This window comes from Microcaecilia unicolor, chromosome 1 (genome assembly GCF_901765095.1).
Source record: "Microcaecilia unicolor chromosome 1, aMicUni1.1, whole genome shotgun sequence".
Lineage (NCBI taxonomy): Eukaryota > Metazoa > Chordata > Amphibia > Gymnophiona > Siphonopidae > Microcaecilia > Microcaecilia unicolor.
The window spans coordinates 397,566,462-397,580,689 of NC_044031.1; the positions used below are offsets into that span (position 1 = coordinate 397,566,462).

At 44.2% G+C, this 14,228-nt stretch overlaps 1 protein-coding gene across 2 annotated transcripts; it reads left to right on the forward strand.

The window, feature by feature from the left end:
• The first annotated feature begins 786 nt into the window (after window positions 1-786).
• On the forward strand, window positions 787-13,981 carry EDN1 (endothelin 1). 2 transcript variants are annotated; one of them, XM_030211072.1, is made up of 5 exons: window positions 787-1,324; window positions 2,645-2,837; window positions 10,403-10,558; window positions 10,727-10,849; window positions 13,231-13,981. In XM_030211072.1, exons 1-5 carry the CDS (start codon window positions 1,264-1,266, stop codon window positions 13,370-13,372), a joined length of 675 nt encoding a protein of 224 aa, XP_030066932.1. In that variant the 5' UTR covers window positions 787-1,263; the 3' UTR covers window positions 13,373-13,981. The 2 variants fall into 2 exon arrangements, with proteins under 2 accessions (XP_030066932.1, XP_030066941.1); XM_030211081.1 differs by lacking the exon at window positions 787-1,324 and adding an exon at window positions 2,117-2,465.
• Window positions 13,982-14,228: the final 247 nt, after the last annotated feature.

Here is a 14,228-nt window from a genome sequence, read left to right on the forward strand (position 1 = left end):
TACAACTGGAAATTCAGACCCCCACAGTTGCTGCTGTGGGTTCAAGATACCTCTTAACCTGCAGGCCATGCATGTGTATGCATGGATAGACCAACAGACAGATAGATGGACCCAGCCACATCACAGACAGTGCAAAATGTGTTTAATATTGTTTTCAAATGGTTAGTAGCCAGCGTTTATTTATTTATTTATGCGTTTTTTAGGCATCATTTCATTATCTGCATTTGCTGTAGTTTGCTTACGTGGGGGGCGGGGAGGGTAAAAGGATAAGAAAATCGTTTGGCAGTAGGAGCAAGGTCAGCATTAGTACCCCCAACAATTTTGGAGAGTGGGGAGTCACCTCCCCTGCCTAACATTACTTGCCATTACATTAATGCATTTGCCCAATCCGCAACTATTCCACGCTTATAATAAAAGGGAACGGATTGTTTATCATTTAATAGGTTGTAGCTTAGAGAACATTCCTCCGGGTTATTTATTTTGCAGAATTTTTTGTTGTTGTTGTTGAAAACTTTCCTCGCCACCAGGCTCAAGCACTTTTAAACATTGCTTTCTCTCCACACTATGTCCTATGTTGGAGAAGGTAAAGCAGCAGTGACACCCGCCCGATCACAAAGCCGGCCGTGTGGACGCAGCGGCTGAAGAGCTGCGGATTCGCTGCGGCGCCCCCTGGCGGCAGAGAGCTGGTAGTTCAGCGAGCCGGCCGGTAGGCAGCAAGTTAGAGCGGAGGTCTGGTCTAATGACTTGTCCCAGCCCTGCCCCTGGCTTGTCAGACGGCGTCTGCCTCTCTGAAGTTTGCAGCGATTTCCTTCCCAGCCGGCTCTTATCTCAGACTGCACGTTGCCTCTCGGTGACTAATAACACAATAACATTGTGTAAGGATAAAATAAAGTCGGAGGGCTGTTTACAAACTCTATGGGGGTTCAGTATATAAGGGAGGAGAAGACTTGACCCAAACCACAATCGCACTGGCAACTCGGGCAGGAGCAGTCGCCCCCCATGAAAAGAAAAAAAAATCAACTAGCCTCGAGTTTTCCTCTTGATTTGTGTTTGGGATGCACTATTTTCGTTTTCCAGCTTGCTTAAAGCCCTGTCTGAAGAAAGAAGCAGCACACTTTTTTTTTCTTTTCATGTGTGTTGCTGATGAGCACCTGCAATATTAAAATAATAATTTTAAAATATCCGCAAAGAAGAAAATACTTGGGGGTATTATCATTTTTTTCTCTTTAATTTCACAAACAAGATATTTTGATCCTTTCCAGCATGGATTTACAGACGATGCTTTCGTTGCTGGCTGTGATCTGTCAAGGAGCGTTTCAGGCAGGTATGTAACCCACTACTACAATTTTCAGGAGAAGTGAAGGGGGTGCGTTGAGTTTTCCTGCTCTATTATGGGAGATGGGATCCTTTTCATAACCTGAGAGCTACAAATTAAAACTAATGTGCTCAAAGGTGTTCTGATATGCAGACACCCAAACTGTTAAAAAAAAAAACCCCCATTGGTAACCCAAACTAACTAAATACCAAATAAACTTGGGTTTTCCTACTTTTTACTTTTGGTAGTTGCAATCATCGATTGATTCCGACTGCGATGTTTAGCCTGGTTTGAATATCCGTACTTACCGGGATTTTACTGAAGAGAAAACTCCTAACCTATCACTTGACAGCTGGCAGAAAGAAGTGTTTTATTAAGATGAGACAGACCTGCCGTGTGTTCGCTGGTTTTGTTTATCTTGCAAATTCTAGCAGAGTGTTGGCACTTATCGTAACACAAAGATTTGACTCACCTGTCTCGGGGAGCAAATACACTTTTTGGAATACAAATTTTTAACTGCCGTGGGCACGTCTTACATTTAAAATATAATAACTTAAAAAGGAGTAAACATAGATACGGCACCAATAGATATTAATAGCAAAGAGATTTATAGGGCAGAAGCTCACGGAGCTAATTTTCTGAATATTGACAACAGGTGATACCCCTCAAGGGCAGCATCGGTCACTCCCCCACCCCCTAATCAGGTGGAAACGGAACAGTTTTAGGACCTGTTAGAGCTAGACCAGGACCTCCGGTGACTGGGATCCTCTCCTTCCCCAGCCCCCTGATCATGCGTTCAGCACCTCGCTAGAGCCCACCTTTAAGAATAACCAGAGCAGATATCTGTCCTCTTTCCGACCCAAAAACGATCTAGACTTTTACAGTCCATGCCGGCATCTTAATTCATAAGCCCAAAGTATCTGCAGCATGCAGAGGGGTGGGGAAGACAACTAGGCGAGCTGTTCTTTCCAAGTCACCTGTTTTAAACTATGTTATTATAATAAATGCTAGCTTAATGACAAAGAAGATGAATTGCATTAATAATTAGGCGCTGCACCAAAAGGAACTAGCAGTCTGGTCTGGCACTCCGACTTTTCGGAAGGAACAGGGTGTGCAGTCTCACCTGCTCGCGGCACCCAGGCAGTCACTTGTAGGCTACTAACTTTTCTGCACGAGGCCCTCCCTTCAGTGACTCCTCTCTTACCCTGACAATTCAATCATGTTGCAGTTGTATCGGGGTGTGCACAGAAATCCCAAAATGTAACACTGCCTGCCTGTCTCTCAGGGTGTGTTGTTGACTGTCTTGTTTGTCTGTCTCTTCCCTCGCAGCATCCATGAGTGCTCTCTCTCTCTCCTACCCGGATTCCGGAATCCAGGCTGCTGCTACTGCTACCTCCGCACTGCACAATCCGGGCGCCCCCTGGCGGCCGCGTAGGTCCAAGCGCTGCTCCTGCTCTTCTCTGATGGATAAGGAGTGCGTCTATTTCTGCCACCTGGACATCATCTGGATCAACACGCCAGAGTAAGGCTTTAGACTGAGTTTAATACTCTTTAACCAGGGCCAGCCCAAGCATTAGGCAAGACTAGGTGGTCACCTAGGACAGCAGCTTCTTAGGGACAGCAAGTTTAATATTTAATAAAAGTATGATAAGTTTTTTTATGGAATTGTACTGAGATGATCCTGATTGCTGAGTTTATCAAAATCATGGGGAAGGGAAAATGGGTTAAAGTCCAGAAATTTAATTGAAGGGATTGAGGGTTCACCTAGGGTGTCTAATACACTTGCCTAATGGCTGGGCCAACCCTGTAGATGTGAATCTTGTTCGCTCTTTCTAAAAATCCTAGGACTAGGGGGCATGCAATGAAGCTACAAAGTAGTAAATTTAAAATGAATTGGAGATAATATTTCTTCACTCAACATGTAATTAATGTCTGGAATTCATTGCCAGAGAATGTAGTAAAAGCAGTTAGCTTAGCGGGGTTTCAAAAAGGTTTGGCTAGCTTCCTAAAAGAAAAGTCCATAAGCCATTGTTAAAATGACTTAGAAACAATCCATTGCTTATTTCTAGGATAAGCAGCATAAAATGTATTGTACAATTTTGGGATCTTGCCAGGTATTTGTGACCTGGATTGGCCACTGTTGGAAATAGGATTCTGGGCTTGATGGACCTTCGGTCTGTCCTGGCATGACAATACTTATGTCTCTAGCAAGGCAGCAAAGCACTGAGCCTGAGTGGGTTCTCTCAGGATGGCTAGTAGAGAAATAGACATTTTACAGATTGGAGGCTGTTTAATTGTTTGTATCAGTATTTTATGTCTCTTGGGTCAAAGAAATATTACGAAGTTATTTAATTTATGCTATAAGGAACATCACCTCCTCCCCAACATATAAACAGTAAGACTGGATTAAAAGATATTAAAATTTTAATAAATACCTAAAATATTCCTGTGAGAATAGATAATGTAACCAAACGATAAATAAACCACATGATAAAAAGTGTATGTCATTTTGAGCCTATGGATTGGGGGGGGGGGGCGGGGAGAGAGGAACCTTTTTGTACATCAAACCACCGCCTCATTACTACTACTACTACTATTTAGCATTTCTATAGCGCTGCAAGGCGTACGCAGCGCTGCACAAACATAGAAGAAAGACAGTCCCTGCTCAAAGAGCTTACAATCTAATAGAAAAAAAAAAAAGAATTAAAAAAAAAATAAGCAAATCTAAACTAAGGAGCTGCACTGCTCTGGTACTGATCTTCTGCGCAGGGTAAGGCAGTGAAACACCTCCCAAAATAGAATGAACGAAGCTTCATGGCTGAGTCCCAGAGAAATCAGTTTCAGACCAGAACCGAAGAGTTAACAACAGATGGTGAAGGGACCAATGGTTATGTGCTCACTATTATCTCGCTTCCAAATTAATACTGGAGGAAGCACTAATGCTGCCAAAGATTTCAGGTCATATCAGAAAGCTTTTAAAGATAGGTTATAAAAATATAGATCTACTGCCCAGTTTTGTTCAACAAACTTGGCAGTCCAGTATGACTTTGAGCACTTGTTAGATTTTATGCAAGCTTAGACAAACAGCAGGGTTATGTACGGAATGGCTGTAAATATTTACAATTGTTTCCAGACTCTAAAGTAATTTGAAATGAAATGTTGTTCTTATGATTTAAGAGGCATTAAATAATCACCTGCTCACATGCAAGGAGTGGCTTGAACTGAAAGCGCTTCTGTGCATGCTCCTAAGGGCCAGTGAATTAGGAAGCAAAAAAAAAAAATCTTTTTCAACTGCACATTAAGGGCTGGATTCAGTAAATAGTGCTGAAAAATCCCTGAACAGCAGCCTTCTGAGTGGAGCAGTGGACTAATAGTTAGTGCAGTGGGTTGCAGACCTGGGGAACCATGTTTGATTCCCACTGCTGCCTAACGGTTGGCAGTGGGTTAAGATCCTGGGAAACCAGGTTCATTAATTCTCTCTGCAGCTCCCTGTGACCCTGGGCAAGTCACTTGACCCTCCACCGCCCCAGGTACAATATACTTAGATTGTGAGCCCATTAGGAACAGTGCAAGTACCCGATTTGTGCTTTGAAAGAGGTGGTATATCAAATCGATAAAACAAACTTACAGGGTGCTGAGGGCTCCTTAATAGAATAACACCTTGCAGGGGATTCTTGTGCACAACTTTTAGTGGGAGGACTTACTCCAAGTGAAACCTGGTATAAATCCTGGCATGTAAGTTGGACATGGATCATGGAATTCTGTAGCACTGTATGCACCTTTTGTGATTGTCCCCTGATTCAGTCATGCCCCTCCCATTGCCACACCCCCTTTGGGTTGCACGTGTGAGGATTTGGGTGCAGATCTTTATGGAATCACGTACAGTCAGATTTGTGTGCAAATCCAAATTAGTGTCAGTTAGCATAGTGAACAGCTCAATATCTCACAAGTGGATCTCGAGAGAGCGTGCAACTTTGGGTGCCCTAGAATCCAGGGGTAAGGGGGTAATTCTATAAAGAAGGTGCCAACATTTACGCTCTGATCATGACTGAATAGGTATAAGTACATAAGTATTGCCGTACTGGGAAAGACCAACGGTCCATCAAGCCCAGCATCCTCTTTCCAACAGTGGCCAATCCAGACCACAAACACCTGGCAAGATCCCAAAAAAGTACAAAACATTTTATGCTGCTTATCCCAGAAATAGTGGATTTTCCCCAAGTCCATTTAATAACGGTCTATGGACTTTTCCTTTAGGAAGCCAGCCAAACCTTTTTTAAACTCCACTAAGCTAACTGCCTTTACCACATTCTCTGGCAGCTGAGGGGAGATATGATAGAGTTCTATAAAATGAGTGGAGTTGAATGGGTAGATGTGAAGCATCTTTTCACGCTTTCCAAAAATACTAGGGCTAGGGGGCATGCGATGAAGCTACAATGTAGTAAATTTAAAATGAATCGGAGAAAATTTTTCTTCACTCAACGTGTAATTAAACTCTGGAATTCGTTGCCAGAATAGATATGGATGGGCTTGAGTGTAAATTTTAAGGGGCTTTGACATTAGACCTCCCTGCTAGGAACGCAAAAAGATCAGCACGCACATTCCTCAACCTCCATTACCCCAACTGCAAAGAATTAAAATACAAGTCCACATACGCAACCAGTTTTTCCTACATTTGCACACAACTATGGAACGCACTTCCGAAGAACATAAAAACAACGCAAGATTTAACTATCTTCCGAAGACTATTGAAAACTGACTTATTCAAGAAGGCATACCACAAACAACCATCCTAATTACTAAACAATAAGACTGAAGAATAAGACTGGATCGACCTTAATCACTCGATCGAATAACCTCAATGCTTTTAATAAACAAACAATCCCACTTCTAATCTAAAATCGATTACTATGTAACCACACAATGCTGACTAACCTCACTGCCAAACACTATCACTTTCTACCCTAATGTCGATAACTGAGCAACAATATAATGTTGACACCTACGCAAGATCACAATGTATTCTTATACCATGTATGTACGCACTGAATGTAAAACCATGTGCAACTCTGTAGACCGGAAATGGCAATCGCCACTACAGCAAATGTAAGCCACATTGAGCCTTCAAATAGGTGGGAAAATGTGGGGTACAAATGTTACAAATAATAAATAAAATAGCTTCAGAACTTTTAGTACAAGAATAGTGCTGGGCAGACTTCTACAGTCTATGCCCTGAGAATGGCAAGGACAAATCAAACTCTGGTATACATAAAGATGCAGGGAATGCATGTAAATGACCAGAATACTGGTGTGTACTAGGAATGGGCCGTCATTTGCATTGATATGGGAAATATCCACCACGTATCCCATGTTGTTGCATGTCAGTAACAAATGAAAATGAGCAGAAAAAAACCATAATTTATTTTGTTACATTTGTACCCCGCGCTTTCCCACTCATGGCAGGCTCAATGCGGCTTACATGGGGCAATGGAGGGTTAAGTGACTTACCCAGAGTCACAAGGAGCTGCCTGTGCCTGAAGTGGGAATCGAACTCAGTTCCTCAGTTCCCCAGGACCAAAGTCCACCACCCTAACCACTAGGCCATTCCTCCACTCCAATTTGTTTTTGCATTTGCTGATAATAGTGCACACTCTTGAAAGGGTGGCACTATTTGCAGAGAGCACACTATTTCAGAAAATAACACACTCTTTTCCTGATAGTGCACCTATTTGACCTACCATGCAAGTGTGAACCACTGTCGTGCACAAATAGGGGTGAATAAACTGCACCTATAAAATCGGTGCCAAAAACTCCCATGCCACTGTTTATAGAATACCGCTTAAGTTCTGGGGGTTGTGTATAAACTTAGGCGTGTCCATTTGCACCAACGAAAATGCCCCACCTAAATTTACGCGTGGAATCCCCTTATTCTATAAATGCATGTGTAACCCAAAATCATACCCATGATCTACCCCAAACCGCCCATGACCCTCCCATTTCTGCAGCCCCTATATCGGGACACACATAAAAGTTAGACATGGATCCCGTGCGTAAATTTACGCATACACATCTTAATTGGTTTCAAGTAGCCTCAATAATATTAAAAAGGCAATATAATTGGCTCATTATTCAATTAAATTGCATGTGCACAATGTTTGGTGACTTTTAAAGAATAAGAGGGATAGTGTGGTATGTGCACACTATTATGAAATAAAGAGCGTGCACTCAATGACTTTGCTCCTGCAATGACAAAATGGCCAATTGAAAAAAAATATTCCTGGAAACAACATGGGAAATGAAACAAAACAAACATTTTCTGGCGGCCCATCCTTAGCATATATGTATTGTTTATAATGCTGGCCCAAAATGATGAAACAACTTACCTTGCAGTTTGAGATCAATTACAAGTCGAAGCTTTTAAGAACTTTCTTAAAACGTTTTTGTTTCAAAAAAACTTATGATGACATTTAGTAAATGATGGTAAAGGAGTCTTGCAGCAAGCCAGAATATCATAGATTCATGACCTACCCCCCTGTTTACTGAGCTGCGTTAGCGCCAACACAGCCCATTCACTTTGAATGGGCTGTGTTGGTATTGGCACATGGCAGCTGCTAACATGGCTTAGGAAACAGAGAGTCTAGTTTGTAAGGTGCGGTTTGTTTTTTCTGTTAAAATTTTATTGTGTATGGTTTTTGTACTCTGCCTAGAATTTTGAAATTAAATTATAAGTGCATTAACGCCAATATTCTGGCTGTGCAATATTCTAGAACCTGTCACCTACATAAAACGGTGTGTATTTTGAAGGTGGGAATACACATGGGCGGAATCTGGGTGAAGTCAGGGGCGGCCAAAGGCAATCTTCCACCAGATGCAGGGATGAAATGCTGCCCCCGCCCGGCATCTCCCCCTTTCCCCCTCAACCCTCTTCCCTGCATTCAAATCAATCACCTTACTTTATAATTCTTCCTACTCTTACTCATCTATATGTTACAACTTTGCCTTACCCTTCACTACCAATTATAATGTTCTAGTACGTAGTGTGTTATCATTGCAAGTAGTATACCATGCTATACTTTGTATTGTTGTTCAAATATTTTTACTGCTCTAATTGCCTCCTGCTCATGTTTGATCTATTCTTACTGTACATCGCCTTGAGTGAATTCCCTCAAAAAGGTGGTAAATAAATCCTAATGAATAAATTTACCTTATTTTATTCTTTTCTAAAAGGCGGCTACAGCAGCGGCAGTTGCACTGATTCCCATAGGCTGCCCTGCCGCAGTTCTTAGCTCTACTGTGTCCCGCCTCTGAGGAAACAGGAAGTTACACTGAGGTGGGCTGCAGTAGGGAGAAGAGGCCAGTGCCAACGGCAGGGTAGCCTATAGAAATTGCTGCCACTACCGCCTTTTGGAAAAGAGAAAAATAAGGTAAACGTGGGGCAGAGGGTTTAGGAGGGAAGGGGAGAGTGCTGCTCCCTAGAGAATGCCACCTGAGGCCCCCACCTTAGTTGGCCTAATGGTAGGGCTGCCACTGTATGGGCAGGGCACACAGTTACACTCAGAGGGGGTTGGTATTCAGCCTGTGATAGCGAGTAGCTGATAGACTGTTTTCCGCTATGAGCTGACTTAACCCTGGATATTCAAATCTGGGGCTTGCGTGATTCTTGGTATTGAAAATATCTGGGTATGTCTGCCCACCCAGAGAGTTTACCGAGCACCAGCTGATATTCAGATTGATATCCAGTTAACTCGGCACATAACATTAGAATAGCTGTTTTGCTTTGGTGTACTAACAGATTTAGCACACGCTAAATCCATTAGGACCCCTTTGTGCTGTAACTTAGCCATTAGCAAATTGAAACTCACTGCTGACTGGCTAAGTTCATGCTCCAGCCTAACTCCTCTTAGCTGGTTAGTGGTGATATTCAGCAGCGTTATCCTGTTATGTGCTGCTACCCCTGTTAAACCCTTCTGAATATCGACCCAATAATGCATAGAACTCTATAATTTACATGCAGTTTTTAGCAATCCAGGTGTGAGCATTTCCATCAGCTCTATGGCTGGTGCAAATACTCTCACCTAACATATATACCTGTATATAACACTAGTATTTTGTAAAGGAGAGGAGATGTCTATTTTCTTTTAGACTTGCCTGCTAGATGCCTAAATGTGGCATCTCTTTTTGAAAAGCCCTCAGGGCTGGAATAGTGCCATGTGCCACTTGAAAATCCAAACCCTGAGATGAGATTTGAGATCTTTCAAGCGTTTTGATTACCCTCAAGCAGCACCATTCTTGTTCTCTAAAAAGTTGCACAAAGGAGGGAGGATGTAACCCAACTTTTAAAATGTTCTTCTCCCCCCCCCCCCCCCCCTCCCACCCAATTTTAAAGATTTGGTTTTGTTTATTTGACTTCCTAAAGCATGAGAATACTTGCAAATTTGGAGGCAAGAGAAGTTTGAACTCCCCCCAAATTGATATGTACTTGAAGTCACTAATCACCCACCCGATATTCAGCCCAGCGTGGTATGTGACGTCTGAGCCGCTCACAACCACGGGCCAAACTGACCCTGAATATTGAATGCCGGAAACATGTTCGGCTCTCAACAGTGAATATTCGGGTCTTAGTGGTCACCCGGAAATGAATCGGGCACAGGACGTTATTCAGACCAGCATCCAGTTAACTTGACTGCATAAGTTAGGACAACCTTTTTGCTTAACCACTTAGTGGACTGAAATTTGCTGCTCACTGGCTAAGTAGTCCCACTCCTAACCTAAGCAGTTAGGTGATGGCTGATTAGTGGCACTAACCAGTTAAGGAGCCTCTCCTGCTCGGTTAAACCCTTTTGAACCCTGGGCGACACAAAAATAGAGGGACTGAGAGAGGGTCAAAGGACACGAAATGTCATTTTAACACTGCACATTTTAGCTGTAATCAGCTGCTCTTTGGGATTTACAGCGTAACCAGTCATTAAATTGTATGAAATGAGCTGTTGTCTGTGGATTAGCAGAGAAACCAGCTAGCTCAGATAAATATACAGCTGGAAGGGCAATCCTTTTCATTTGTTTATATTTTCTTGCTCTGAATTGCAGGAGAACTGTATCTTACGGGCTTGGAGGCCCCCGGTCAAAGCGGGCGCTGAGGCACAAAGTCTACGGGAATCTCTCAGGGCTTCAGAACAGGTGCAGTTGTGCCAACCAGAAAGACAAGAAATGTTCCAGCTTCTGCCAAACAAAACCAGAGCTCCGGTATGTATAAACACACTCTTGCTCCCCCCATATACCTTTATCCCATATTGGGCTATCTTCAAGAGTCCTATCACACCTCTTATCCAAGAATTATTTATTATGTGCAGGTGTTTCTAGATGGCATTTTGTCCCTAACAAATATTTTGCTTTCTGTTTGTTTTTGTGCAGGGTGCAGTCTTCCTTGGAAAAAGGTGGACACCGTTTACACTTATTAAATAAGGCTAATGATTGTGTGAGCTCCGGGCTGAAGTGTATTCGCAGACAGCACGTGAACAACAGACAGCTGAAAAGGTGAGTTTGCGTCTTGTGCAACTGTGGACACTCTGTGCCGAAAATGCCAGAAACCCAAGTATTTCACAGAACTAGATACTGGAAAAAAGAACAAGCTGTGAAGTTCAGAGTGTGCCACAATGGGTCATTTTCCTTTCCTCTGTTGCACCTGGACAACCCCCCTTCTCTGCCCCACACTGATAAACTTGCTCAGGAAGAGACACAGGTGGTAGCAACAGCAGCAGCACACTCCTCTCCCAAGCCACACCTCGTATATGGCAGGGGCGTATCTGAGGTTCGGCGGTAGGGGGGGCAAGGGCTAGAGTGAGGGGGCACATTATAACCCCCCCCCCGGCCACCGTCCCCCCCTACCACCGTTAACCCTCCCCCGCCTACCGCCGTCAACCCTTTCCCCGCCTACCGCCGTCACCTACCCCCGAGGTCCGCTTCCTTCTGCCGGTTTTTAAAAATATTACTTCAGCTGGCGGGGGACCCCAAACCCCGCCAGCCCAGCTGAGGTCTTCTTTAACTTCTTCATCCTCGTGCTGTGAAAGTTGCATCCTTCCAGTTGGACGGAGTCTGACATCGCAGCACGGTGGACGTCCAACGTGCTGCGACGTCAGACTACGTCCAACTGGAAGGATGCAGCTTTCACAGCATGAGGATGAAGAAGTTAAAGAAGACCTCGGCTGGGCTGGCGGGGGTTGGGGTCTCCCGCCAGCTGAAGTAATATTTTAAAAAAACGGCAGGAGGAAGTGGACCTCGGGGGTAGGTGACGGCGGTAGGCAGGGGAAGGGCTAACGGCGGTAGGGGGGTCCAGGGCAAAATCTGGTATATGGAAATCAAAATTGGCCTTCACAGGAGCATCCTGAGCAGGAATTGCATCGTGAACACTGGTCCATGGCCACCACAGGGGGAGACAGTGGATGGGGAATGAATTTTACATCCCTGTCAGTGGTGTGCTGGAGCAGGCTCTCAAAGGCTCGCAAGAGCTGGTTGTTAAGTTTTTAAGAATTTTGGGAGCCGGTTGTTAAAGTAGGGCCCTCCATGGCTACTTTAACAACTGGCTCCCAAAATGTGGGCTTGGGCCCCCCTGCTGAATTATCTTTTACTTTGCTGGTGGGGATGCTGAGCCCTTCCAGCCAAGTAAATAGATTACTGCTGCTACCCGCTCCTTGTTTCCAGCTCTGGGCAGCAGGCTGGGACTTCTCGAGCATGTGAGAGAAGTTCCAGCATGCTGCTCAGAGCAAGACGTAGGGAGTGGTGGCAGTCCATTTATTGGCTGCCAGCAAAGGTATGCCTAGCGTGTTGCTCCCCCCCCCCCCCCCCCGGCCACTCCTGGCCCTTCCAACTGCAGAGTTGGCTACGTCCGGAGAAAGAGCCTGTTGTTAAAAATTTACCAGCACACCCCTGCCTGTCTCCCTTATATCCTGTGTGGCCACACCACCTGCACAGCCCTTAGGATGGCCCTGGGGCTTCACAGTCCCATGCTGCTTCCACCACTGCTATTGGGCTTTGAACTTTACTAAACTTATGTCTGAGGAGCAGTGCAAAGTAGGAAGAGAAGGGTTTGTTGGAAGCTGCCATAGCTACTGGTCTGTTTTTTTTTTTTTGGGGGGGGGGGGGGAAGAAGGGGTTCCACACCACTGCCAAAGCTCCTAGTTCCTGTCTACTTTCAGTGTGGTTTTCCAGCTGCACATGTCTGAAGGTGTGTACAGACTGACAGACCGCCTCAGCTATAGGCCTCAAACCCTGCCAAGCTTTCTGCCACTCTTTGCAAATGTCTGCATGGAGAATTTAGAAAAATTTGGTGAGAATGAAGTGGAGAAGTCCCCTACTCCCCCCCCCCCCCCCCCCATCTGTTTGCTTGGACAGTTTTGCAGTAGTACATCTTGAGTGCAAGGATTTCAATTTCTGCAACTTTGGGAAGGCGAAATAAATTAGAAATAGTACCAGCAGCATGATGACTGCATGATCCATATTTTCAATGCTGCTACCTATGCATGCAGCGGTGTGGAGTTAATATACAGATTAATTTAATGCAGTCACCATGCTAGCTCTTAACAATTAATTTTATTCATTTTCCAGTTGTTTGAAGGTGATGTGCAGGGCTCTTAAACTCAGCTGCTGATTAACAGACAAATGAGAAATTAACAACTTGCCTTACCTCTCTCAGCTGCTGCTCCCCCCCCCCCCCAAACATGTATCTCAAAATACACTGTGCTGAGACAACATATTCATTCTTAATGTGCAAATACCAAAATATGATTTCCGTTCCTGTGATCTAGACAGCCCGACTTGGATTCTTTCAATGATGCAAAGCAATTCAAGCAAAGAAGGTTTATGTTTTCACAGACTTTGTGGATAAATGAACTAATTGATCCATTTATTCCTTTTTCTAGGTCTGGTGCCATCAGGAATGCCATCCAAATCTCCTTTGGCACTGCAAAGCTGAAGGCCAGGCTGAGTGAGCTGAAGAAAGCAAAGCACAACAGAGCAAACAGAAAGCGGAGCATCTGGGAACGTCTGACGACAACTCCTTAGCGGGTGGCTCAGCCAAGTCATCCCCCAGCAATGGGGAGGGCTCCCAGCTTTCAGTGCACCATGGGGCTTTGTGTGGCTTGTAGGCTATACCCGCAGGGAGCTTCCCTGCCTGCCAGGGCCGGAGGCCATTGCTTTGAAGATCAGAGGAAGGTGCTGGAGAAGAGAAGTACGTTGGGTATGATATGGCCTCCTGAAGACGTAAGAAGGAAGTGATCTGGCTGATGAGATCTTCCTGCTTTTCGGATGGTAAAGTGATGCACAGTCACTCAGGGAGAACAAAAAAACTAATATTCCAAAAGAAAGCATTAGCATGCTTAAATATGACACATCTCATTCAGAAGAAGTTGAAAGAGAATCGGTTTTCTTTTTGTCCCAGCACCTGAATTTTTGTTTTCATGAGAACATGACAAGAAATGGACATTTAACAGATCAATTTAGAAGCTTTAGAGACAAACAGACACTTAACTGGGGACTATAGTGTTTTTCAAGGAGTCAAAGTTGTAAGAAACAGTCATTTGAGACAATGGACACTTTACTTAGGGGCTCTTTTACTAAAGCTTAGGGCGCATGTTCAATTGTGAAGTGCTGCGTACGACTGGTAGCGCTATAGAAATGATTTATAGTAGTAGTAGTAAATGCTAAGAAGCCCAGTGGTATACAATAAGCTTCTTAGCATTTAGCATGTGCTAAGGAGTTAAAGAGCCCCTTAGAACGCAAAAGTCTCAGCACTCCTATTCTTTGGGACTTCCTTCATCTACCTCACATGTTGGCCTCTTACAGAAGTGTTGCCTCTTCTTCTCTTGGCTTGCTTTAGCTGGGCCTGCATACACCAAACCCCAACCTTCGGAAGCCTCCT